Source organism: Eretmochelys imbricata, chromosome 6 (assembly GCF_965152235.1).
Source record: "Eretmochelys imbricata isolate rEreImb1 chromosome 6, rEreImb1.hap1, whole genome shotgun sequence".
Taxonomy (NCBI): Eukaryota; Metazoa; Chordata; order Testudines; family Cheloniidae; genus Eretmochelys; species Eretmochelys imbricata.
The window spans coordinates 60,663,090-60,691,058 of record NC_135577.1 but is presented as its reverse complement, the minus strand read 5'-3'; the positions used below and the strand labels follow the sequence as shown (position 1 = coordinate 60,691,058).

Below are 27,969 nucleotides of genomic sequence, written 5' to 3'. Positions count from 1 at the left end.
TTCTGTACAAAACTTTATTAACAGTTGAATATTATAAACACCATGAAATTAACAAAACCTCCTACCAGGGCCTGAGCCCTGGCCCCAGACAGCAGTTTTTGGGGGGGCATATACTCCACCTATGCCCCAGGCAGTGTTGTAAACAAGCTAACTTTCAAACATAAAAACTTGTAGGTTAACAGCAGCCCTGAGATGTAGCTACATGAGAAGGGGTATTTGGAAGACAGTCCTCGGGTTCCACTTCAGGAACACCTATCCCCATACTTTGGGGTACAAGACTGAAAACAGGGCTGGCCGGTGCACTGCAGGAGAGAGACTAAAGCTCTGAAGATATAAACTACATCAGCAGCCCAGCTCAGCCCTGGCTGCTCCCACATTGACCTCATATCCCATGACACAGATAATTAAAGAACAAAAATCACGCATAAGCATAATGCTGCTTTTTGTGGTCCCATTAAATGCATGCCAGCACAGGGCATGCTGACATTCAGGCTCCCATAGTGCTTGATAAAATGTATCAGCCACACAGGAGGAGGAGCTGACAATGACACCACCCTCTAATGGGGAAAGCAGAAAGTACAAGCAGCAACTTACTACCCAGCAAGGAAGGACAAAGCAGAAGGCTGGGTGCCCCTCAGGGTAGATGTCGCCCACTGTGCCAGGACTAGCTTTGTCCAGAATGATCTAGAAAGCCTGGAGGTGTTTGCTCAATCCTCCAGATCCTTCCGCTTCCTGCCCTGTGATTTGGGATCTTTGCCCTTTGTTTTAGTCCCCTCTAGTTCCAGAGCAAGGAACTTGGTTTTGAGTTTGCTTGCCAGTGGGTTTGACTGCTTCTGCAGCCCATGCCTGGACAAGCTCCGGCTTCCACTTCTCTGCTCTGTCATAGCTTTCAAGAGATGCTCCTGTTTCTTAGTCACCATCTCTTCCCGGCTCCAGATCAGAATGTTAAAGCCTGTGAGGAAAAAATTCAACACTCAGAAATTCTGCTGCAGACATAGTTTCTAATGGGGGAATCACTGTCTATACCAATTAAATATAAAATTCAGCCACTGCCCGACAAAAGCAAGTAGTATTTTTCTAGTCAGTCACTAAGGATGGTGTAAACCATTTCTTCCTGACATTGCCTCCACATAGTCCTATTGTAGGAATCATGTCCCTATTAGCCGTATGGTCATGGAAACTTTTCGAGCAGTAGCCGGCAATTAAGGGGCATGATCAGTTAATTCTCTTGCCCACAACTTCCATGGAAAGAAAAGTTCTACCAAAGATTCTGCATTCAGATCAAATCAGACCCCAATATGGCCAGCTTCCCCAGATCCTAGGGAGCCCAAGAATGGCAGGGCCTCTTTGGATATAAAGTATGTACAAGTGCAGTAACCCAAAAGAAGTCAAACAAAGGCCAGTGAGACCAGCAGTAGAGGGCAAAGGGCAGGAACTTTTTTCATCTCACTTCTTGCAGTATTGCCATACAGCCAATAGATGGCAGCAGCACCCTCTCCTCCTAGGGAGGCTGCTTTCCCTTGAAGCTAATCGCCACACTGCACATTTTAGTGGATGTTTTCAAAACGCTTTACAAACCATGGATTAATCCTGAGGACACTGGGGTTTGGAGATAAGAGGGTAGGGTATTAACCTATTTTACAGAGGATGAAACTCAGCCTCGGTGAGATCAATGTCAGAACTAGGTTTAGAACTCACAAGTACATCACATTCAACATATGTTTGTCTGGAGAAGCCAGTCTACCCTTTTCTGAGACCAGAACCCCATACTGTCCAACTGCCTCAATAATAAAATAAGGACAGAGAGCCAGAAGCCTACTTACCCATACCAGAGGCCAGTGTATCTCCCATAGGGTTAAACTTATTGAGCTGCAAATGTAAACATATTGACAAACTATCAGCCTCAATGCTTATGTAACATGATCAAACAATTTGGGAACTAGAACATTCCCTAAAGTATACTACAAAAAGGCCCAGAGCTGAACATGGAACTGTTCTGCAAAGGTCAGCTGCCCTTGGCTGGCATGACACTACACCCCCACTGCTAAGAGCTGCAGGTGTCAGGGGGCTGGCCAGCATGGCTTTACAACCCCTCTCTGCTGCATGTTGAAAGTCAGCAGGCTGGATCCTCCTCTCATGTTGGTGTAAATCAGGGGTAGTTACACTGAAGTCAACAGAGTAATCAGTGTAACACTGGTATAAATTTGAGGAGAATCAGGTCCAGTCTTCCTGCTCTGCTCAGTTTCTCCTCAGTCTGATCCTGCTGGGGAGTCAGCCCTGTGGGAGCTCAATGTGCTACTGTGACTGGAATGTCACTTTCTGCTCAGAAGCTGCTAGTGGGTAGGATGGGGGGAGCAGCTGACGTGAGAGCTGGCATCATGCTAAGAGACATTACTTCCTCCCTGGGGCATGACTGTATTTCACAGAGACTCCAATGCACATGGCCAGGAAAGGACCAGCTAACAGATGGAGAAGCAGCAACCCAGGTGACTCCTCACATCCCCAACCCTGGATTCACTCTCAGGAGACTTCCCCTCCCAAGAAGCTGTTCACACATATTAGTCGTCACAGCCAACCTCTCTGAGGCACTCTTTCCCATGGCCAGTATACAGACTGTTCCCTGCACCGCACCTTGCCAGGATGCCTCCTCCTGGTATGAGTATGAGCCTGTGTTAGGAGATTCTGGGTCTTGTTCCTATTGCATGATCTCCCTGATACTCAAGTCTTGGCTATAGTTAAGGGCACTGTGGCCCTTTCAACTCTAGTGCCCAAGCTCACCGAGATAATGCCGGATGCATTTGGGTCGTGGAGCTGGCACGCCATCTCCCCAGTGTTTCCATCAAATATATCAACGGTTCGCAGCTCATCCACTGTGTATCCTGGGAACTTAGGGTCTGGGTAGCGACCAGCCACAATGAGGTCATAACGAGGGTGCCACGTCGCCTAGACATAAAGCAGATGGATGTGATCAACAACTCCGGAGGAACCCAGCTAAAGACTGATATGAATCAGAACGCTGTGACTCCAGCAGAGTGAGCTTCCCCACTGCAGTGCCCTATTCTGAGAAGAAATTGTACTAAAGCTTTTTCCAACTTGTTATTGGCTTTTTCCAACTTGTTATTGGCATCTGCTGTGAGATCAGACTGCACTTTGCTACCTCACCTTGATAGGTGTGAGGTGCTGGAACTGCCGATGTGGATGTGGGATCAGATGCTGTGGTTTGGTCCAATCTGAAGAGGAATAGACTCGGATCTCACTATGCTGGTCTGTGGTCAGGAGCTTAGCACCATCCGTTGGGCTGAAATAAGCTGGGAAAAGGGCAATAAAGCATACAGAAGATCACAATCCTGCGGCCATAGACAAAGAAGAGCTAAACAACACATACCCCTAATTTGTAAGTGCGTTACAACTTCCTAAATAGTTATTTTAAAAGAGCCACGTGCCCCAAGGAACAAGACTCTGTCCTTCTCTAGCCCCTTTCTTCCCAGGAACTCAAAGTTCTTTACAAATATTAAACTGAAGCTTACAATCCCTGGGTGCCAGGGAAGTATCATCATCCCCATTTTACAGATGGGGGAAAAAAGACAATAAGTGGGAAAGGAACTCACTCAAAGTCACATAGTAAGCCAGTGAAAGAACTGGAAACAGAACACAGCAGTTCTAACTACTATTGCCCTGCTAGACCCCATCCCTCCAATGTTGGGAATAGAACCAAAAGAATCTTGATTCCTAGTCCCTGTTTCTACCAAAGGAACTTCAGCATGAGATGATCAGGAGTATCTGCCCCAACAAATTCCACGCTCTATCCCCAGAAAAATTCAGTGTTTTCACATTAAGCTCTCAAGGGCAGCTCCCCAGGAATTGCAGAGGATTGACGCACTGAGAACAGATACTTTATTAGGAGGACAGTACATTTAAGTTATATTAGAATGGATTCAGAGAAGAGCCATGAGAATATTTAAAGATTAGAAACCATACCTTATAGTGATATACTCAAGGACCTCAATCAGTTTATCTTAAAGAGAAGATTAAACGGTGACTTTATTACAGTCTATAAGTACCTACATGGGGAACAAATATTTGATAATGGGCTCTTCAATCTAGCAGAGAAAGGCATAACCCAATCCAATGGATGGATGTTGAAGCTAGACAAATTCAGACTGGGAATAAGGCATACATTTTTTTACAGTGAGGATAATTAACTATTGGAACAAGTGACTGAGGGTCATGGTAGATTCTCCATCATTGGCAATTTTTAAATCACAACTGGATGTTTTTCTAAAAGTTCTGCTCTAGGAACTTCTATGGCCTGTGTTAGACAAGAGGTCAGACTAGATGATCACAGTTGGCCCTTCTGGCCTTGGAATCTATAAGTATCCCTCTGTCATCAGCAATAGTTCAGGATGAATTAGCCAGAAGCCAATGAGAAGGTGTTATGGGTGACACCAACACTTTTGTACAGGAATTTCAGATAAAGTTTATGTCAGTGTTTGAATTAAAAAACTGATCAAACTCAGGCTTGCTCCAGAATGATTTCATCTTTTGATAGACACACACTGAAGGATATGAAAGAAACAGGACTGATACACATTTATGGGAGGGAAAGTGGGGCACAGAAAACCCAAGCGTGATGGACACAGACACAGGTCACAAAAGACCAAAAGGAACAGACAGAAACACAGAACAGATAGGTAGATTGGTGGGCAGAGAAAGAGAGAGAGAGTCCTACCTCACTGACCTACCAGCATTGACAGGTTTGTCATGAGGCAGCACATGAAGGAAACTTGACTTGTCTTTGATGTTTCTCAGGTCCCAGATTTTGACTGTCTGGTCCACAGAAGCTGTAGCCAGGAGCCAATCACAGCGCGAGTTAAACTCCACATGAGTCACTTTCTTCTTATGTAATTTCAGCTTCCAAATCTGCAGCGGAGGGAAACAGAAGGTGAGATCTGTGCAACAGCTACACAGCAAGCAGGTGCAATACGTGCCCCATAAAGAACTTTCCAGCACTGCTCTGGTACAGAGAGCCTGTGGGATTTAGGCAGTGGAGCTCTGAGCACTCCTTAACTTGCATATTGTACCACCCCATTTATCCAAAGGTTTTGGTGCAGGTAGTAGAGCTTGTTAGCACTGCAAGCCTTGACCCTAGAGCATGGGGCAGGTGCAGTCTAGCTACAGCCAGCGCTGCAAACCCCACAGCCCAGAGCTCAGACTCATCTATATGAGTCTGTACTTGCAGTTTCTGACATACCCAAACTTCAGAAAGCCTGAGACAAGGTCCCTCACCAAAGGCTCTTAAACAAAGTAAGCAGTCATGGGATAAGAGGGCAGGGTCCTCTCATGGATCAGTAACTGGTTAAAAGATAGGAAACAAAGGATAGGGACGAATGGTCAGTTTTCAGAATGGAGAGAGATAAATAGTGGTGTCCCACAGGGATCTGTACTGGTACCAGTACTGTTCAACATATTCATAAATTATCTGGAAAAAGGGATAAACAGTGGCAAAATTTGCAGATGATATAAAATTATTCAAGATCGTTAAATCCAAAGCAGATTGTGAAGAGATACAAAGGGATCTCACAAAACTGGATGACTGGGCAACAAAATGGCAAATGAAAATCAATGTTGATAAATGCAAAGTAATGAACATTGAAAACATAATCCCAACTATACATACAAAACAATGGGCTCTAAATTAGCTGTTACTACTCAAGAAAGAGAACTAAGAGACATTGTGGATAGTTCTCTGAAAACATCCACTCAATGTGCAGTGGCAGTCAAAAAAGCAAACAGAATGTTGGGAATTATTAAGAAACGGATAGGTAATAAGACAGAAAATATCATATTGCCTCTCTATAAATCCACAGTATGCCCATGTCTTGAATACTGTGTGCAGATCTGGTCACCCCATCTCAAAAAATATATATTGGAATTGGAAAAGGACAGAAAAGGGCAACAAAAATGATAAGGGTTATGGAACAGCTTCCATATGAGGAGAGTTTAATAACACTGGGACTTTTCAGCTTGGAAAAGAGACGACTAAGGGGGGAAAATGATAGAGGTCTATAAAATCATGGCTGGTGTAGAGGAAGTAAGGAAGTGTTATTTACTCCTTCTCATAACACAAGAACTAGTGTTCATCAAATGAAATTAATAGGCAGCAGGTTTAAAACAAACAAAAGGAAGTATTTCTTCACACAATGCACAGTTAACCTGTGGAACTCTTTGCCGGAGGATGTTATGAAGGCCAAGACTATAACAGGGTTCAAAAAATAACTAGATAAGTTCATGGAGGATAGGTCCATCGATGGCTATTAGTCAGGATGGTCAGGAATGCAAACCGTGCTCTGAAGTGTCCCTAGCCTCTATTTGCCAGAAGCTGGGAAGAGGTGACAAGGGATGGATCACTTGATAATGACCTGTTCTGTTCATTCCCTCTGAAGCACCTGGCATTGACCACTGTCGGAAGACAGAATACTGAGCTAGATGGGCCATTGGTCTGACTGTCTCTCTTTGAGATGGTTGCTAAGGCCCAAGATCTTCTCCTGGTCCCTTTGCCAGTTTCACCACAGAAAGGTTTCCATTGTGGGGATAGTACTGGGGCTGGAGATTCATCTACTCCCAATGAATTTATTAGGCATGTAACAAGGCACTCGGCCTTGAGGGTATAAACACAGGGCAGCTCTTACAGTCCTTGGGGCCTTTAATACTGAGAGCTGTAGTTGTAGGGCACATGACTAGGAGCAAACGTGTGACCTACAGGAAGCCAGGTATGAGGCTTCCTGCCTCTTGGGCAGGGACAGCAGACAGAAGAGACCAGAGGTCAGAGAAGCCCAAGTGTGTCTCTCTCCATAGTAGACAGGAAAGGGCTACCGGGAGGAGAGGGGGAGAAGGAAGGATGTGTCCCTCCCAACAGCAGAAGGTAGGAAAGGTCTCCATTACAGAGAATTTTGTATTATCAATATTTTTGCATCTTCTATGTATTAATAAAAATGCCCTGAGGAAAGGGAAAAAAGCTAAACTCTAGTATTTGGGCTTTATTTGGAGTGCCACAGCTAGTGACTTGGCCCACTGGTTAACATGTCCCCCCTGCCTACAGCTCCTGGGGTGGGAATTGCCCAGCACTGTTACCCCTGAGAGCAACAGAAGTGATGACTTAGGATTGATTATAATAAAGCAGCGGCGAAGAGGTTGCTCTTGATTGGCAGGGCCCGCTTTTTAAGAAATTCCAGGCCCACCCTCTCCTAGGCAGCTTTCTTTTCTGTTTCCAGTCCTGGTGCTACCACTCTGCCCCCTTGGACAGGATGGAAATGGTGCAGTTTCTGTTCTTCTCCTGGCCTTTGCTGAGGTTGGGATTTGGAGCTGGGAATGCCCAGGACTTTGATCCTGCTTGTGAGTAGCCCTGGGGAGGAAGTGGTTGTCAGATCACCCACCCCACCCCACCCCCCGCCAGTGACACTCCCATTTTTCCAAAGAGATTTCTGGAGTGTGTTCATTGCTAGGGGGAATTGACACCTTCGGGATGTCACAATTTCTGCTTTCCTAAGTAATCAGACACTCTCAGTGCAGGCAGATCCCATGATGTGGACCTTAACTTGAAATCACTCTTTGAGTGATTTAGCATGCTCCCCACCTTGGGAGGAAGGGCACGCAGTTTCTAGTGCACTGCAGAAGGGCAGGGAGCATCGCCTGGCAGATACTGGGTGGACTCACATCCCTTTAGGTTAAGGATGCATGCTCCTCTTTCTACGGACCCTGCTCCCAAGAAAGACATGGGCAAAGAAAAAACAAACCATCGGGGTCCCTGGAAAGGGGAGAGTAAGAGGCAGGGAAGATGAGAGGAGCCATACAAACCTCTTCACCACCAGTGCTGAGCAGGACCACATTACCCACGTTATCACCTGTCACCACGGTCCGGCAGCTTGCAGACACATCAACACTGCAGTACCAGAAACTAGAGGAAAAGATACATAGATCAGCACCAATTCCTGCGGACAGGTATTGGGAGGGGAACCCTGAGTACAGCCTGTCTCTGCCTCTCTACAGAGAGGAACTGCAACAGACTCAGAACTGGGTCTCCCATGTGGTCGAGTGGGACTTCAGTCATCAGTCCAGGGGCAGAGTCCACCAAGGTAGCTTTGGGTTGGTGACTGATGTGACATCACTTCCAAGTTATTTGCCAAGTAAGCTTTAGATAGCGGGAACATGCTGGGGCAGTAGGACGTAGATGAGGCTGAATGGCCACCTGCCACCTGTATACAGAGACAGCTTGGGAAAGATCAGGACCACACCTGAGACAATTTCACAATGTGCAGAAATGGACTTAAAATGAGCTTTCCCCACACAGGGGTGAAGAAGCTGCAGGGAGTTGCTACAGACTCTAGATTGGAAAATTTCAGGTCTAAAGCTCCCCCAGTACACCACTCCAAGAACTAAATCAAACCCAGGCTTTTGGTGGCATAGTGCCCCAACCCAGACTATACTGAGTGGGGAGAAGGGAGAATTCTCTGACATCCAGGAACTTCTTTGCAAAGCTTTGCCCTGCAGGGGATGTTCACACTAAAATTCAAAGCCCTGGAGTCAGGGTGGCAAGCCTGAAGACCCAACCCCCACCTCCGAAGGGGTAGCAGAGTTATCACAATAGGATTACATGTTTCTGCATAAATGTTATTTGGTTTAACCTAAGCTGCCCTATAAGCTTAGCCCAGCTCATGGCCAACAGGAGAACACTGGACTGACTGTCTAGCACCTTGCTTTTCTCACCTGCGCTCTTTTAAAGGAACAGTACACTCCCAGTGCTGCTGCTGTCCAAAAGATGCCAAAAACTATATTACCCATCATGCACTGGAACAGCAGGAATCTAATTGTTCTGAGCTTGCCAAACCCTTGGAGCAGGACCACATGCCTGCCCGTCACACAACTCTGAGCTCACTGACAGCACCAGCAAATAGAATCTGTCCTAGTCCTAGCAAAGGAAGGTGACATCAAAGAGAAGAAGAGGAACTACAGTATAAATAGCACAGAGCAGAGGCACAACCCTGCCTGCCCCTCCTCACCAAACATCATGGTACTCATGGCCACAGCCTGGCGTGCGGGAGATCACCTGCGCCGCTTTGCCTTCCAGATGCTGCAGACTAAGGGTGCCATCCCCTGATGCCACATAAAGCTTCACTGCCTCAAATGGGCTGAACTTCATGCCTCCAAGAGAGTCTCCTGGCCCTTTCTGGAACACACAGACAAAGGGAAGGGGCACCAATGTTACTGGGGAAGGGACGGACATGGCAGAATGCCAACAACCTGGAAGTGAACCCCTCACTCCATAGCTGAGATACACCAAGTTCATGGAGTCTGTTTCCCAACAAGAGTGGCACTAAAGAGCCACATTTTATCAAGTCTGTTACTAAACTGAGGCTATGTCTACACTACCGCGGTAAGTCAACCTAAATTACGCTACTCCAGCTATGTGAATAACGTAGCTGGAGTTGACGTAGCTTAGATCGACTTACTGCGGCGTCTACGCCATGCTGGGTCGACGGGAGACGCTCTCCTATGGGCTTACCTTACTTCTCGTTTCCAATGGCATACTGGAGTCGACCGGAGAACACTCTGCTGTCGATTTAGCAGGTCTTCACTAGACCCGCTAAAATGACCCCCAGTGCATTGATTGCAGCAGCATCAATGCCCTGACAGCGTAGACATAGCCAGAGAGTACAAATGTTTTGGGCTTGCAGGGTCTGCCATCTGTCTTCCCAAACAAAGCAAAGTCCCCTCCAGCAGCACAGTTTTCTCTAGCTCAGACTACAGGATGTGGCTGTGGTAATCACAGCTTGAACCATCGCCAGGCCCGGAAGGGCAAGAACACAAGCAACATTCCATGCAGAAACATACAAAACCCCAAACACAACCTGCACCACATTCTTCCTGTAGGATCTTCTTCCACAGAGTCCCTACAGCGGCTTCCAGTGGGTCATGTTTGGTCTTTCCCAAGGTGCCAGCAGGCAGGAAGAGAGCTGTGCAGGGAGAAATCCCCACTGCTGATTGCATGGCAAAGGAGGCAGAGGAATCCTATCCCAGGAACTGTCCCCAGCCTGTCTCTACTGAGCCAACAGGTGGAATCCTCATACACCAACAGAGAGAGAAAAGAGATGGGGCCAACCGGGGAGACACAAAACCCTCTGACAGGCAGTGCATTTCACCTGCTTCTCACAAAGTCACTTTGTACGAAGGCCTCATCCTCAATACTGACTTTCAAGAAGCCCCTGAAAAAAACAAGACCCCTGACCTACCTAAAACCAATGGAAACTGGATAGGCCTCCCCTTCAGACCTAGTCGTCTTCATCTTGATCAGCAGCAAATATTACAGGAGGAAGTGAGGCTCTGCCACCCCAAGGACAGAGCATGTCTTTTCCTCCAGGCCCCTATTGATCCAGGGAGTCACCTGAACACTAAACCTGGATCTCCAGCATGGCAGCACCGAATATCCCAATGGACCTCTCCAGTTTGGTTTTGCCCTCTTCCCCAGGAAGGACTGCAGCTGGAGTAGACACTTTGGAAACTAGCTGGGAAACATGCTACTGGCAGGAGGCAGGCAGGGAAAGAAAACAAAGAGGGCAAAGTGGAACTGGCATGCTGATGCTACAGGCTCATTCCTAGGACTATCCTCTGACTTTCTAAGCCAACAGGGCTTGTAGGAATACTGCAGGAAGTCCTCAGGCTCTATGGAGACCCTGTGGCCAGTGGGAGCAGCACTGCTAACAGCTCAGAGGTTAGAAGGTCACCATGAGACACAGCCATGTAAAGGCACAAAATTGAGGAATTCTATTGGTGCCCTCCAAAAACAACAGGAAGGAGTAAGAGTGGAAGAAGAATCCCTCCTTTAGGGGCAACCAAAAGGTCAGTATTCTCTCCCCTCCTCCTACACCCTGAATAGGAAAAACAAGAGAGACAGGCTTTCAACAGACAAAGATTCTGGAATGGAGAGGAGGTGGATGTGGAGGGGAGCAGAGAGGCCAGCTCTCATGTTTCAGAAACAAGTAAAGCTCCCCCTCCCTGTGCTGCAACTGCCAGCAGGGGGCAAAAGCCAACAAAACTGCTGTGTTCCTTACTCCCAGTCCTCGGTGCTGGTGAAGACCCGGAGCGTACTGCCAGTAAAATCCTGCAGGGTGGTTGTGCCAGCAACTGACGATGTGTACAGCTGACTGGGATTAAAAGGGTTAAACTTCATTCCTGTGATCGCCCCTCCAGCTCCCATCTACAATGAAGGGGATGAACAAAAAAGAAAAATCACTAAGTGATAGGGAAGGAGGAAAGTCCCTTCTGCAAATTTGTACTCATCACTGTGTCCCCAACATCAACAGTGACACAAGCCTTGGCCTCTCAAGAGACAAAGGCAACCTTCATCTCTACAAGTCATGCCCTGGCTGAGCAGGCGACCTGACCAGGGGAGGAGATTACAATTCCTGCAGTTCCAGGGCAATGTGATCCCTGGCAGTCACAATGCTACACAAAAAAGAGCACAAGGCAACCAGGAATGGGACCTAGGAGCCTTCAGAGGATGATCATCCTCCTTCCGATCTGTATTCATTTGTTAAGCTAAAGAGCCACAGATGCTGATGTGAAGACTATGAGCCCACATAGAATTGGGATTGGAATTCGTGCGTGGGGATGGGATGGGCAAGCAAACCATTCAAAGTCACAGGAAGTGACTCTACGTCACTCCTTGACTTCTTCACCAGAAGGGATTTTCCTTCCTTCCACTCAAAAAGGTGCTTCCTCATCCGACACAGAACAAGAAGGTAAAGAGGGGGAGATTTTCAAGCCTAGAATAAACAAACCCTCTCTGCACACTTCTTATAGATTTCCTTCCTTCTTCATCGTCACCAATCCCTAACCCATCCCCCGCCCCCAAGCATATAACCTGACGAAACTTCACCGTAAATTCTACAAACAAACCTCCGTTCTGTCCTGCAACCCCCGCACTGCCAGTCTGGGGCCTCGCACACAGATCCACCACCGCAGCTCAGTCCTAGAAGATCAGGAGGGCGCCTGCTGCTACTCCAGTCCTGGGCCCCTCACAGTTCTGACATTGCACCTCAATAATGAGCGGCCGCACTCAGCACTGTTCCAGTCCTACCCTCCTGCCCATCCCACACTCTCAGTGACTTACCCCTTTTATGAAACAGGTTTTATTCAGTACTTCGTAGTCCCACAGGATGATGTCTCCACCTTTGGACCCCACAGCCACAGTGCTGGGGTGAGTTGGATGCCACTCCAGACATGTCACTCTCCTGTCAAAGGGACTTGCTGTTCGGAAGAGGCGGTATGAAGTCAGAGAACGCACAAAGGGAAGCTGGAGACACTGTTACAAAGAAAACGAGAGACTGGGATCTCCACAGAGCTGGAAGTAGGTCTCTGAATCTCTCCAAAAACACTGACAGTCTTTGTATGCACACCCCTCTACACACACTTCCCAGGGAGTTAGCAAAGCCAGGCTGCTCCCCGGGGAATATCAGGGAGAAACTCAGACCAGCTTTCTTCACTCTCACAGTGGAGTTTACAGCCAAGTGGGCAGATCTATAGGGTTGTTGTCTGCCCCATCTTGCACCATAAACACAAGTCAATCTGGTAGTGATGGGGTGGTGCAGATTTCTTTCCTGATCTGAATGGCCCTTGGCTGCTATCCTTTTAACAGGGTGAACAGTTAGGGTATTAGGGTTTTCACATCAAGATGCTGCTTCCCTCTCTGGACTCAGCTGGGCAATAGATGGGAGCACAAAGCCGCAGGGAAGACAGGCCTCTCCAAACAAATGTACCCAAGCCACAAATACTCAACCCCCCAGTAACAAAGCAGTGGGAAAAAACACTCTCTAGATCTATAAGGGGAGCTGAACCAAGCCCTCTGGGCTGGCTAAGAGGGGAGGATAACTGGTATCATCACACTAACATGGCAGCTGGACATGCTTTCCTCACAGGAACAGACTCCACCAACCACAGTTCCTCCTGTTATGTATTTACTGAGCACCCCGAAATGTTATGCTTCATCCAGAGACATAAAGACACTGTCCTTCTTCCAAAGTGCTTACAATCCACATGACACAATAAGACAAAAAGCTTACAGAAATGGGGCTGGGCAGAGAAGCCAAGACAGTGACAAAATCATGTGGTTACTTAGCTAAAGCAAGTGTACAGACTGGGTGAATTTTTAAATCAAAAATATAAAACACATAAATGACCTAGAAAATAAACCTATCCTGGTTGATTTACTCTTTGTGGACATTTCAGGAAAAGTTAATCCTTAAGGAAGGATTAAATGAGTGGATAATTATGCCTTGGAAAACCAGTTCAGGGAAGGTATTACATACCCTGAGGAAACATGGGAAAAGGTGTAGTGATTACTGTGAGAGAAGTTAACAAATGGACATTGAGACTGGCATTATTAGCAGAGTGGAGCAGGTGGGGGCAACATGATATAAGACTACGTCACATAAGTAGGTGGAAGCAATATTGTGCCAGGCATCAACTGATAGAACAAGCTTACCTTTAATTCAGGGGAGCAGAGAATTAGTAGAGGGATTCAAAGGGGGGGGACTGATTTGTCACTGATGAAAAAGGAAAATGATCTCAGCAGTTGCATTTTGCATGGACTAAGGGGAGAAATGTGACGGCGAATCAGACTATCAGCACGTTACTGTAAGAATTTTAGTCATTTTAAAGGCATGGAAACCATAAGCCCTGGACGGGAGTGGACTCCTGGCCCTTTTAAGCTCCCTCATGTGTGTTCACGCTTTCGTTGTCATTTTTAAGGGAAACTCTGCTGGGAGCTCAGCTGTCCAGTAGAATGAGAAGTAGACACTCTCACCTGCCTGAGCTGTGCTCGGATAGAGCCACCCAGCATGTTTTGGTAGATGTAGTGGATGATGCTGCACTGCCTCTCCACCTGATGGAAGAGCACTCCTGAGTTTCTGAACATGGAACCACCTTCAGCCCAGCCTGCCAGACAGCAAAACAGGGAAACTTACTGACAGACAAGCCAATGCACATCATGTTCATTCACTACACTGTACTAGGGAGGATAGCTGTATTTGGTGCTGAATCCAGAAGTGATCTCTAGCCACAAGAGAAAGGACCTCAAGCAGTTCCTATGAGTGTAAGGGGAAGTAGCCTCCTGCAAAGCACAATGCATCCCATAACCTGACAAACCATCTGCCTGGTTTCTTCTCAATACGTCTCTCCTTGTTAAAGATTCATCCCAGAGCAAAGGAAAGAAGAGGGCTATAGTGATTTTACAGGGAATGGCTCGCCTGAGCTTCTAGAGGCTATACACATAACCCTGATATGGCAAGGACACACAGAGCCTGAAAAGAAGACCTAAAGAGTGGGAAAAAGAGAGAGAGGAACTCCTGGGATCAGCATCTCAACCACAGTGGCAGGGGAGAGATCAGACCTCGGATCAGCAGATAATTGAGTGAAATTTAACAGTTACAACTGAAAATTCCCAAATTGTGAATTCCAAACCACTTCCCCTGCACCTGAATAAGAATATTCCACCCGCTTGTGCTGTCGTTCACACAGCCTGCCTATGGCTCTGTGTGTTTTCTTTTTGATAAAAGACCTGTTGGCACCTCATAGAATAGCCTGAAAACCTTTCAGTTCAGGGAGAATTCTGCTGAGCAACACAGCAGGTTTTCTGTATTTTGCTAGTGCTTCAGGTTTAATCATCCGGGACATCTATGTGAAAAGAGAGTCTGATCAACCCCACGTGTGTGACCTAATCATCCCCACAGCAACGGACTATAACATCCCAGTGGATCCAGGCATCAGATGGAGAAGCAGAAGAGCAGATGAATCTCTTAAGAAACAAAAATCTTATTTTCATGTAAGGATCCATATTAATACAAAACAGGAGGAGAGAAATAAAGAGAGTATTATATATAACAAAAATATCCTTATTTTATGAAACACTGAAGTCTGGAAATTAAGAAGTTAACACACACAGACACACACACACACACACACACTTTCATACATGATTACAGCAGATGCTCACATTTTTACAGATTCTTAACACTCAAAGATTTTCACTGCCTGAAGTGAAGGGAGGCATTTTTCCAGGCTTGGGTCCTGTCAGGAAGTACATCTATAGATATAGATTTATTTTTTAAGAAATTTGATCTTCACACATTTTTGAGTTTGGAAAGAATGAAATCCCATAAAACAGTACTCCCACTGTGAGAAAATTCCAACTTTACTTTTTTAAGCAGAGCAACAGCAAAAGTGGGTTAAGTCTATAACAGGGTTTAAATACTATAACAGGGTTTAAAAGAGAACTGGATAAATTCATGGAGGTTAAGTCCATTAATGGCTGTTAGCCAGGATGGATAAGGAATGGTGTCCCTAGCCTCTGTTCATCAGAGGGTGGAGATGGATGGCAGGAGAGAGATCACTTGATCATTACCTGTTAGGTTCACTCCCTCTGGGGCAACTGGCATTGGCCACTGTCAGAAGGCAGGATACTGGGCTGGATGCACCTTTGGTCTGACCCAGCATGGCCGTGCTTATGTTCTTAAGTCTGAAGCGTGGCCTAGGTGGAGGCCTTTTTGGGGACACAGTCTTTGCTTAGTTAGAGAGGAACATTTATTGAAAGTTCTTATGGATTGAAAAATCACTTCTGGGGATGCTCTGTGGCAGAACCTAATGAAGCTCCATCCACTTCACAACAACACTGAGCTTTCTCCCAGCTGAGCCTGAGCAGAAAGCTCAGGAAGGGACATGGGCTACTGCAAAGACAGCTGTAGCGCTATTTGGTTGCACAGCTTCTCTGCAGCTCAGTAGATGTTAAACTCAACCTCATAGAAATACAAAATACCTACCGATGACTTTAATCAGCTTTGCAGTGTATTGCATGCCTACATAATGCAATTACAGAACTTCAAACTCAAATTTTTACCATGTATGCACCAAACTCGTTTAATTGTTTATATTGTTTAAAAAATGGATTATTCTGTCAACACAATTACTCGTCTTTGGGGACTAGTTGCATGTAGAGTCTCAGATTTTAAAGTTTAGACAATTTTTGAATTATCTATGCAACAAAAATTATTTACCCACTGGGGTTTTTCCAAACTGGGTAAAAATTAAAACTCACCTTTTAGATTGGGATACAGAATGGAAAGGCTCAACTTCAAAAACATTTTATGTAAGCTATAAGTGAAAACATGATTGGCCTCATTTTCAAAGGTACTGAATACATGCATACAACTCTCACTGAAGCACATTGGAACTGGAGAGGTTTAATAACTCTAAAAATCAGACCTGGAGTTATAATGAAAGTCATGTGGTAACATTAGCTACAAGAGATTTGTTCACTGACCATGAGCTCTAGAATAAGCAGAATTCCTTTAAACAGGATGTTTTGCTTCAATTTTCACTGCTCACATTAGTGCCTGCTCCAACCTTTAGTCATACACCAAACAAACTGTTGCATCCGATGAAGTGAGCTGTAGCTCACGAAAGCTTATGCGCAAATAAATTGGTTAGTCTCTAAGGTGCCACAAGTACTCCTTTTCTTTTTGCAAATACAGACTAACACAGCTGTTACTCTGAAACCAAACAAACTGGGGCTTATGAAATACAGTAAAGAAGCCATCTTCAAGGGTGCCACCATACAGATATTATGAAATCCCATAAGCATATTATAGGATTCAAAGTGATACCCATGGACATGAAGAGACACAGAGTCCTTATTCTAATTGTAAGCCTGCACAACTTCCTTGATACTGGAAAGACTAAGGGTATGTCTACATTAAAAACTTATGTTGACCTATATTAGGTCAACTTGCAGCCCCTGCAGTAATTATGTGGTGGTGCATGTCCACACTACACTCCTTGGGTCGGTGGTGCACATCCTCACCAGGAGCACTTCCACCAACCTAAGAGGGGCAGTGTGTGGACTAAAAGCCCGGTCTCCCAGCTCCACTGGTAGCTCCCTGCCAGAAGCCCAGCTGCATCACAGGCTCCTGGGCTCCTGGCGGGCTGCCCCCCTCCCCCGCTCAGCTCCGCATTCCCCACCGGGAGTAAGCTGCCCGGGGCTTCTCATCCCTGGGGAACAGGGTTCAGCTGCCCCGGCTTCTCAGGCTGCCCCTGCCTGCTTCCTGCTGGGATCCAGGCAGCCCTGGCAATTTTAAATTCACAAGACAGTCATTCCTAGATGGGAGTGGGGCAGGGGGGAAGAAGTAGTGGGGTCTAGCTGCCCGCGACTCCCAGCCAGGAGCAGGATCCATTCTCACCCTGGCTCCCAGCCAGAAGCTCTCCATGGGGGCAGGAGGCAGCTGGGCCAGGAGCCATGAAATTGACAAGAGAGCTAATGGCGGATGTAAGTAACACTATATACACAGACACTGCTTCACCCTAACTACACCGACATAAGCACTAGGCCTCTCGTGGAGGTGGAGTTATAATGTCAGTGTGGCAGGGCACTTATATTGGCGGGACAAGGCTGTAGTGTGTACACTGATATAATCAGGTCTACATAAGCTGCCTTATAAGTTATATTGACCTAACTGTGTAACATAGGCCAGGCCTAATATTCACCCATCTCCCCCATTAAAGGGAAAAAGTGAAACATCTTTTACCCAAAAGTTACATATTGGACGAAAAAATACACAAAGGAGAAACAACTAGTGAGAACACTAATCCAGTCTGGTGCAATTAACTGATTATAGCCAGAAAGGAACTAGCCCTAGTCTGTCTGAGTATGACTACAACCTTACAGAAGATCAGCAGAAAGATTTACCATCTACCTAGAGCATCCCTCTAGCTCCCACTTCTGTGCAGCATCTTGCTTGTGGACACAGCATGATCTCCAGATGGAAATGTTGGTTTCGACTTCATGATGTGCAATACTAACCTTCTGATTATGGAAAAGCATGAAGAATTATATAATGTCACGTTACCAATATTGGTCTGTCCTACTTCAGAAATGCGGCAGCAGAAGTTCAGAAATTCCACAAAGCTTAATCACTCCTCAATGAGCAGTGATGTACACTCTGCTGAGCCCAGTTTTAGGAGAGATAAGCAATGACTTTCATAAAAATGCTGCATGTGCACACGCACACACACACACACACTCAGTACAGCTTCCAAACAGATAGCGGAGAATAATGCCCCCACATATCTCCACCCCTCAAGAAACATAATCCAATCCAAAAAGTCCTGTTTGAACAGGCTGTTGGTTCCTTGACATCTCCCCACCCCTGATATCTGAAAGTTTGGTTTACGCCCTTCATGCTATAAAGGCCTGGCTGGCAGAAAGGGTGAGAATCTGAGGGAACATTACCGATTTTCCCCGAGGGCTTGGCTGCTTTTCTCAGAAACAATCTTTTTGCTTGCGGCTCATTCTCCAGTTCTCCATGGTCTCGTTTCCTCTTCCCAGTTGATTTTGCATCTTCCTCTGGCTGATGCTCATGCACCCTCACATGCTTCTTGTCCTTTGACTGGTTCTCAGGGGTCATTCTGTCTGCCCCACTAAAAAAAACAAAGTAAGGATAATAAGATTTGTCATTGGTTCTGGCTTTAAGACAGAAAGTTGGAGCACAACATGCCCTGACAGACTGAAAGTAGGACATACCTGTGCCACCCTTCATCTCTGTACTACTGGCTTTTTGCTTGCATTGTTGTGGGGATGGGAATGGGGGTCAATAAACTGCTCTTTACACGTTCATGAAAAAGATTGGCTTCTAAAGCAATGGGGTATCTTCTCTGTTTCTACAGAATTCTCAATACTCAATAGACAGTAGCATATTTGAAATCTACTGAGCTGCACAAAATGCCACAACTGTCTTTACAGCACCCACATTGCTACATGACCTCCCTGGTCAGGCTCAGTGCTTTTTGAAGAGGACAAGGCTTCATTAGGCTCTGCCACCAAGCATGGTCAAAAATTATTTTTCAGTCAACTCAAATTGACATGCATGAATCAAGCTCCTAGATACTATGGTGATGAGCAAACTGAAAATGCTGGACACACCCTGCTTTTCCATGACACGCACATACAGATTTTGGGAGACAACACAATTTTAGCCCTCTATTTTAGTGCTCTATACTAAGAAATTAAACTCTTTTCCCCCACCCCCAATCCAAAGTGAGAAGCCTTTTACTCAGTTTTCCTCTTTTGATCTAGGACAGAGGTGGGCAAGCTATGGCCCACGGGATGGTCCTGCCCGGCCCCTGAGCTCCCAGCCTGGGAGCCTAGTCCCCAGCCCCTCCCCTGCTGTCCCTCCTCCCCCGCAGCCTCAGCACGCCACACCGCCAGTGCTCTGGCCCACCACTTCTGCCGGGCAGGGCGAGGCGTGGCTGCAAGCTCCTGCCGCTCTGAGCAGCATGGTAAAGCGGGGGAGGGGTAAGGGGCAGGGGATCCCGGGGGCGGGCAGGGGACAGGGGATGGTTGGATGGGGCGGAGGTTCTGGGGGGGGGGGGGGTGGTCAGGGGATGGGGAGCAGGGGGGTTGGATGCGGGGAGTCCTGGGGGCCGGTTAGGGGCAGGGTGTGGACAGGGGTCGGGGCAGTCAGGGGACAGTGAGCAGGGGGGGGTTGGATAGGGGGTGAGGTCCCAGGGGGCAGTTGGGGGCAGAGGTCCCAGGAGGGGGCGGTCAAGGAACAAGGAGCGGGGAGGTTGGATGGGTCAGTGGTTCTGAGGGGGGCAGTCGGGGGCTGGAAGTGGGAGGGGACACATAAGGGCGGGGTCCAGGCTGTTTGGGGAGGCACGGCCTTCCCTACCTGGCCCTCCATAAAGTTTCACAACCCGGATGTGGCCCTCGGGCCAAAAAGTTTGCCAACTCCTGATCTGGGAGGTTCCAAAATAGAAAATTTCAATGGCAGATCCCAAGAGGCCTCTATGAAAAATATAGTACAAGTTGATCCTTTGACAGTAGCATATTTTATTTTTAGTTTGTGAATAAATGTCACTGATGTCTGACTATAGCTAAATATAGTTAGGCAGGCACTGTGCAAGCTTCCCCAAATAGTAGCCCAATGCTGACTTTCCAGCACTCTGCTATTCCCATCTGGAAGCCCACACAGCCCTGCCAGTCCCCTGCAGACCCTCACTATTCTAGTCCTGAACACCACCACCACCCAGGTCTGCTGATGCCCCTCAGTTCTGACCCACAGCACACCCTGTTATTCTAGCCCTGAAGTCTACATCCAGGAATTGGATTAGTTAGCACCGATTCCATTCTGTATAATAGCCTGAATGTTTCCAGAACTGTCCCACGCACATTGTTGCCATTGGTGTCATATGACCTGGTTAAGAAAAGAGCAGAAATGTGAATCAGGCACTGTGAATGCCACAGGCACCATCCAACCCCAGCAGGAAGAGTACATCTGAAGCAGTGTGTGTGTGAGGAGCACCAGTGACTTTGGATTGTCACAAGCCCTGGGCTGGCAGCATGGCGTGAATGGTCCTGCAAGACTCACTGGCTGGTACAGGAGGGCCTGGTTGCAAGCGTAAAAGGTGTTAGCCAGAGCCCATCTCCTGCAGTGCCCCCAGCACCCCTCCCTGGAGAGGGGAACGTTTCAAAAGTTGAAGGGAACACGGTAGTGGCAATGTTAGCAAGAGGGTTCATCAGTTGCATCCTGGGAAATGTCTATGTGCTCTCCGCACACACCAGAGAGAGAGGGGAGTCTACTGGTTTGGGGGGGCGGGGAAAGAAGGGGGACAGGAGCCAGGTCTTGTGGGTTCTATTCCTGACTCCCCCAATGCCTCACGGTATGACCTAGGACGAGCCCTTCCCCTCTCGGAGCCTCAGTTTCCCCATCAGTCTCATGGCGACAACCACTCGGCGAGGCTCAGTCAGGACAGGGCACCGCACGGGGCGCGAGCAGGAGGCTGAAGGCAGCTCAGGAGTCCGGGGCCTGACCCTGCCCCGCTCCGGAGCCCGCTGGCTGTGAGGCCGGTCTCCCGCGAGAGAGGGCTCACGGCCCGCACGCTGGGACCAGGGGAGGGCCGGCGCGGGGCCGCTCACGCGTTGTTCTCCCCGGGCCGGGGGATGGAAGAGGGCTCGGGGGCCGGGAGGGGCTTCGGGGGATCCCGCGCTCGGCGCCGTGGGGGCGCTCGCCTCACCTGGTCCTCGCCGCGGCCTCCGCTGCCCGGCCTGGCCCAGCCCCGCGACAGCCCGGCGCGCAGAGCGGGGGCGGGGCGGGCCCTCCTCGGCTGTTTTATAACCCGGCGGCGGGGGCGCTCAGGGTCTGGATTGGGAAGCGCCCGGGCTATTGCCCCCAGCCCCGCGTTTCCTCCTCCGGGCGCTCCCGGACGAGACGAGACACCCGGAAAGGGGGGTGACCCCTAGGCCGCTCCGCGGAGGGGAGCGAGGGCCCAGCTAGATACTCCTCCTACCTCAGTTCTTGTGGCCTTGGAGCCTCCCCAGAGCCGCTGGGGCCTGGCCACAGGGCTCGCTCCCCACCCGAGCCTCAAGGACTGGAGAGGGTTAGGGCCGTGGTATTGGGTGGTGAACTCTCAGCGCCCTTCAGACACATGCCTGAGGCTACATCAGCCACTGCCCAGTTGGGCTGTGTCCTTTCCTGCTACAGCCTGCTGGGCCCCCTTACACACAATCGGCCCAGCAAACCTTACTAGAAACTAGGCCTCAACACTCCTCCTCCACCCCCAGATCTTCAGCTTCCCAGACAGGAACCCTGGTCTAATGTGGGAAGCAACAGAATAAGTGAACTTGGAACAGTTATTTTGGCTTTTGGACCAGAAAGCATTTGTGCAATTATTGATTCAACAATGCAAACTCCAAATGCTATTTTTTCTCAAGCACCTGCAGTTACCGTCCTCTCTCCCCAGCAGGCTGGGCCGGGCAAACACACAGCACCCAATGTTTGTCTGACTTTTATCAACAGTTTCAGAGTAACAGAGAAATGTAAAGGACAGTTACCAAGTTCTGCAGAGCCTTGCACGATGTTGGAGTCGAGAAGTCACACAAAAAACAAAAAATGGGAATCATAATTCCAGGATATCACTGGCAAACATCCCCCAAATCCCACAACCTCCCTGCTGTGGAAAGAATTCCAGTGGAAAGTAACATTTTGTCGGCACCTTAGTGATCACCAACAAAATTAACACAAACAGCCTCACTCTCTTCTGGAGTGGCTGTGAGTAGGCCTTTTACTACACACATGTTTTTTGGACCTGCCTTGAGATCGGAACAATCTGGTCACACACAAAAGGTTACAGAAAGACTTAGGTTGTTGTCAAATATTTAATCACATTGTTAGGAATAGGCCCCATAAACTTAATCTCTTTTATCTATTTTATGCATTTCTAGAGCACCAAACAGGTACATTGGAGCTGCATGTTGAGGTCCATAATGGATTTTATAGCCATCAGGAATACTAGTTTGAAATGTTAACATTCACATGGTATGGTTTGTCAGAGAAAACCATGCTTTTACAATGTGGCTAAAGAAAATAAAAGATATAGTACAAATCACAGTTCAGATCTAAATCACAAAATCAGAGATCACCTGACCTTAGTTAATATTCCATTTAACAACATTCAAGAAATTAGGCTAAAACAAACCCAAGTTAAAATTACATTCCATTGCACATGTGGGATATCATCCTGTTATTTATTCATAGATTGATACTCTTACAGAAAGGCTATACAGGCAATCCTCAACTTTACGATGTTTGACTTACGACGTTTCTGAATTGATACCCTGATTCAACTTACAACAATTGGTTTTAACTTTACAACACTCAGTCCAGCAATGGAGTGGATTGCAGTTCTGAGTGACGACGTTTCAATTTACGATGCAATTTTCGGGAACCAATTGTGTCTTAAGTCCGAGGACTGCCTGTACTCCAATCATCCACACAGTTAGCTACAAGCACAACTCCTGCAACGTTTGTTTGTGCATCTCTCGATAAATAAAAATGCTTCAATGAACACCTTTGTATAGTCTTCCATGTAACCACGCTACTTTAACAATACACACAAACCATGCTTGTCTACTGGAATATAACAATGTTGCACCAACTGCTAACATACCAAAATTGTGTATAAACAATGACATATCATAAGAAACAAGTATCTATCTCTGTAAAAACATATATATCAACACTGGCACCTCATGATAAATTGTCTTATTACATGTCTCTGCAGAATACCTACCACACATTTGGGCACTGTATGTGTATGCATGTATGTATGTACAAATAAATAATTCAAACTAGCACCTGCCTCTGCAAGCCATCTGCCCACAGAACACACATTGATGTCTTGAAAGTGTCCAGTATTATACCTCTAGGAAAGGAAACTACAGGAAAATTATCCTCCTGCTCATGTCAGGCAAGAAGAGTGTAGTCAACATAGATTATATAGATTCAGAGAGATCACAAAGGAGGAGAGAGGGGTCCATGAGATTCAAATATCTCATTAACAGCCAGCAGAAAATTATACCTTAAATCTTAATCTATGCTGCTTTCCACAGAATTTTTAAAGTGTACATTTCTAACCTTTTCCACTGAAAAACAGGGCCTGATTCAAACCCAGTTGAAGTAGATAGAAAGACTCCTGTTGACTTCAGTGGGCCTCTAGTAACCTATTTGTTACACCAACGCTGACTTGGACTCTAAATACATTCTATGGGTGGCATACCCGAGATCACTTGTTCACTGACACTTTAAAAACTCCTGCACCCCAATCTGTGTCTATGCTGGTTATGTACTACGTATGTCTCTTGTGAACCTTGTAACCAATACTTGTAATCTCTCATGACTCAAGCCTGACCCCAGATGTATAGTACCTTCCGTCTTAACTTGTGTAAACTTGATTTTAAACATTAGCTTTAATAAAAGTTTTTAAAACTGTGGTCCTATTCCTCAGACTTGCAGAAAGTTGTCTCCAGCAAAGATGCAAACACTCTCCCTATCTCATTCACCTCCCTAATGTGTTAACTTCACTGCCCAGAGGAGACCACACATAGCAACCTATGGACCTTTCACTTAGCTAGAATGGAAGTAATTAATAATTACTTCTTATCAAACACTAACACTGTGCTTACTTTCACTCCGGAGACTCACCAGATTCCTTTGCAATTATTTTTACTTGTTATGGGCCAACAGTGCTAAATACTGTATAAGGCACAAAATAGAACAGTCCCTGCCTCAGAGTTCTTACAATCTAAAAGGCATGAATGGAGAAAACAGGATGCATTGGGAAGCCCAGAGACAGGATGCACTTGAATATAATATTTTTGTTGTTGTATTTACAATTCTTAGCCTCTCAGGACCCACTGACAGTACAAAGGTAAACCAAGTCTGGGGATCTAGTTATAATTGTAGTGTGGATGGAATCTTATCCTTAATTTCCCATTTTTTGTAATTGAGCTATAATCTTAACATGGTTATGGTCTTTACTGCTATGTTGCAACAAGGTCAGGGAACAACTATATTGTAACTGTGGCTTCTGACTTGGTAGTGTGGTATGCTTGATGGTATATGTAGTATAAATAAGCCTTTTACTGCCCAATGCCTGGTTCTCTACTATAAGAAATCCAAAGTTCCTGCTTTTGTCTGACTACTTCCTTATGCCATTTTAAGAGACAATAACATCTCAGTAACATCACAGCAACTCGATTTAGGCCAGTATATGGAAGCAAGTATGTATTCCACTAAAAACAATGAGGAAAAGCTGTGTATAACTCTAGGGAAAAGAAAAGAGACAGTAGAGATAGCTATCTGTCCTAAGATCCCAACCTATCAAGCAGCTCCTATCCCAGGGAAACAAAATGTCAGAGATAACATTACATTCTCTGACCTCCTCCTATACCTGGACATTCTGCCCCCATTGAGCCACTCCTACCCCCAGAGGAAAGGAAAAAGACAGCAGAGTTAAAGGTAGCTACATAGCATCATGCCACTGAATCAGAAATGGACAGTGTTAACAAATGGACACAGGGGACCAAACCCCAAACAGAAAATGAAATCCCATCCTGGATAAATGCCGGGTGTACTGAGATCACACACCAAACACACTACGTCCTGGACAGACACTGGATACACTGTACCCACCTCTGACAATTATTCAAGGTTTCTGCCCTTTTCACACTTCGAAAACACATGTAGAGTAGGTAATTTGACTAAGATATTGGAATTTAATGGAGCCATGAGTGAGCACTACACTATGTTGAAGAAAGTTGATCAACCCTCTTTTTTAATTAAAATATGAAAAGGGAAATCCATTTGCTATCTATTATTTCCCCTGGAGCTAACTTAAGGTTGGGTAAGGATTTTGAAATGCTCTTTGGGGAAAGAATGTGCCTTATAACAGGTCAGAAACCACAGGTCCCATGTGTGGGACCCTTTCAGTGTGACCATTCAACCTAAATATAAACATCAGAGTAAAGGAAACAAAAAGGTATTCCATTATCTTTTCTAGAGTCTGCATCTCAGAAGGGCCCCATGATGCAGGAGTTACATCTAGCTCCCAGGAAACATGACACAACTGTTGTTAATCAATCAGTCCCAGGTATCTACAGACATCAGAACACATGCCAAACAATCAGCACCAAATAACAGAGATTCTTAAGGTTCCTGGGCTGAGCTGTCAGGGTGAGGCTGCCCTAAGGTCCTCAGTCTTTTCTTTTTACTTTTATTGAATAAACGTCATTGGGAACCCATAGTTGGTTCTGGTGCTTGAGTCCCAAATAATTTAGTGAGAAAAAAATTATAGGAGATGGGGCAGCAAGGCTCATCAACTCCCAAAATGTAAAACCTGCCTTCAGCGCCAGCACTAGGCAAAAGCAGACAAAGCAATTGCTTAGGGCCCCAAGCAGCTCTGGGAAGCCCCCTATTAATTATTAGTATGTGTTGGTCGGAGGGGGAAATATTCCTGCTTGGATCCCCCTGTGGGCTAGCACTGGCATTGCCTGCCCTAAAACCTCACGTCATATCAGGGCTAATTGCTTTGCGGCACAGAAACTTTGGTACCTAGAGCTTGGAGGGCCGAGGCAGCACAAGATTATCTCCAGTTTAGGGACATAAAAACACTAAGGATCCGAATTGTTCAGAAAGAGCTGATGGCATTTTCAGATAAAATGAGAGAGAACATTGCAGACGCCTAATGAGTTAGGTAGAGGAGGGAGGCAGATAAACAAAAGCCGAAGAAGGCGATGGCGAAACTCCTGTATCCCTGCACTAGGGAGAGAGAGAGCTAAACTATGGCAAGACGAAAAGGAATGGCTTCTCCGCTTTTTTGGAGGGGGCGGGGGGCAGAAGGGGAAATAACAACACACGACCAGCCCTTGGTCTCCCGTCAGCCAGCCAGATTGATTCATTGCTCCTGCAGATCAGCTAATTGGCTGAAATTAGGGTTGCCAGTTTTGGCTGGACACATTCCTGGAGGTTTCATCACATGACATAATCTTTAATTAAAGATTACTTTTTTTTTTAAAATTCCTGGTGACTTCAAGGCAATCCTGGAGGGCTGGCAACCCTAGCTGAAACATGTGAAAAACTGTTTAGTAGAGCAGAAAGAGCCTCATATTCCAGATTCCTCCCTACTGAAGGTCAGCCCCAGAAATGTGATTTTCCCCCCAGTGGTGCCCCACCAGTAGCCAGATGAGATTCTAGTAATGTGAGTTTCTTCAGAGCAGTGCCTAGCACAGACTCGGGCAACTTTTTGCTTTCTCACTGAACTGTCCTAAGACTCCATCAAGTGAGCCCCCTCACAGCAGAGCTCCAGGTCCCTGGGCCAGCTGAGATTTGGGGCACTGCTGTAGCTAAACTCAGGAGGTTGTTTGCAGTGTCACCTCCTGCTCTCCCCAGCTCTCAAAGAATAGAAGTGAAAAAAAGGAAAACTAAACCCTGTTTAAAAGTGAAGAACTATGGCTAACCACGCTCCGGTGCCAGCGGCTCCTAGACCTCACCTAGGAATAGCAACCCCCTGCTGCTCTTGCCCACTCTGGGCACGTGGTTTTGCTCTGATCTCTGATCCTCAGTGTGGACAGCACAGCCCCACCTGCTATCGGGCAGCGGCCTGTCTCATCCCGCAGTGACAGCCGACTAATTGGATCAAGAGCTCCAGGAACTAGGAGGAGGGGAACGTGGTGAGAGTCCAGCTGCCTCACCCCGCCTGGCGCTGCTCGAGCCCGCACTCCCTTCCCGCTGTCCCAGGCCTTAGCATCTACTCTCCAGCCACCACCAGCGAGACTCCTTTGGAATCCCCGGGGCTGCCTGGGTCCGCCCAGCTGGGAGCTCCTCGCGCTGGGAGGCGGGGCGGGGGCCCTTGTGTCCTGCAGCCTGAAATAAGGGTGGGGAACTGCTAAAGCTGGAGGGCGAGGGGCAAAGCTAGAGCTGTGAGGCAATCCGATCTGCCGCTCGCCCCACTGCAAACAGGGCAGCCTGCCTCGGGAACGCTCTGGGACGCTGCCGAGCGGGGCTCCTTTGCACCCGGGCTTGGAGCTGAAGTCGCTAGGGTAGCAAGTACAGAGGTAAGATACAAAGTAATCTGCCTCCGGACTGCAGTTGGACAGGGGGTGGCCCTAACGCTCCCCGCGCTGCCGGAGAGGGGCTCCTATAGGTGCGTTCCCTTGCCCTAGCGAAGGGCAGAGCAGAGGCCCCCTAAACTTCCCTCCCCTGTGGGGGGTCTCTCCACTCCGCAGCCCCAAACAGGGCGCTCCCCCAGGCTCTTTCCGGACCTGTTCCCCAGTAAGTACCGGAGCTCCCAGGGCGCTGGCTGCTAAGCCCGGCCTGTTCGGCGGTGGTCGGAGTGGAGGTGGAGTAGTCCGGCCCCCCCTGGAGGGGAGGCAGCGCGCGGCGGAGCTGCACTTAATGGCAAGTGAGCTGGCGACTTAAATGTAAAAGTTTCCTAGCGGAATGGCGGGGGGTGGGGAAGCTCCCCCTTCCAGGCCTCCCGCTGTGGGGGGAGGAGGCGCCGCCATTCGGATCTGCACTGAAACCCCCCACC

General features: G+C 47.3%; 2 protein-coding genes across 12 annotated transcripts in view; one reads left to right on the top strand and one right to left on the bottom strand.

The window, feature by feature from the left end:
- DDB2 (damage specific DNA binding protein 2) lies at positions 1–27,847 on the bottom strand. Of its 5 annotated transcripts, none has more exons than XM_077818644.1 (11): positions 27,719–27,847; positions 18,335–18,522; positions 13,859–13,989; positions 12,167–12,358; positions 9,057–9,223; positions 7,855–7,954; positions 4,743–4,920; positions 3,163–3,308; positions 2,779–2,943; positions 1,824–1,869; positions 1–952 (listed from the first exon to the last, which is right to left on the bottom strand). In XM_077818644.1, the coding sequence occupies exons 2-11, from the start codon at positions 18,507–18,509 to the stop codon at positions 708–710; spliced, it is 1,545 nt and encodes a 514-aa protein (XP_077674770.1). In that variant the 5' UTR covers positions 18,510–18,522; positions 27,719–27,847; the 3' UTR covers positions 1–707. The 5 variants fall into 5 exon arrangements, with proteins under 5 accessions (XP_077674770.1, XP_077674768.1, XP_077674766.1 ...); XM_077818642.1 differs by lacking the exon at positions 27,719–27,847 and adding an exon at positions 21,118–21,325; XM_077818640.1 differs by lacking the exon at positions 27,719–27,847 and adding an exon at positions 20,273–20,673.
- Positions 27,188–27,969, top strand: part of PACSIN3 (protein kinase C and casein kinase substrate in neurons 3) — a 38,594-nt gene continuing 37,812 nt past the window's right edge. For 2 of the 7 annotated variants that reach the window (XM_077818650.1, XM_077818646.1), the window contains exon 1: positions 27,191–27,493. The gene's annotated coding sequence lies outside the window, so the exon portion shown is untranslated. Of the gene's footprint in view, positions 27,494–27,700; positions 27,841–27,969 lie in introns of those variants that run through there. The other 5 variants (XM_077818652.1, XM_077818653.1, XM_077818651.1 and 2 more) reach the window with 5 other exon arrangements.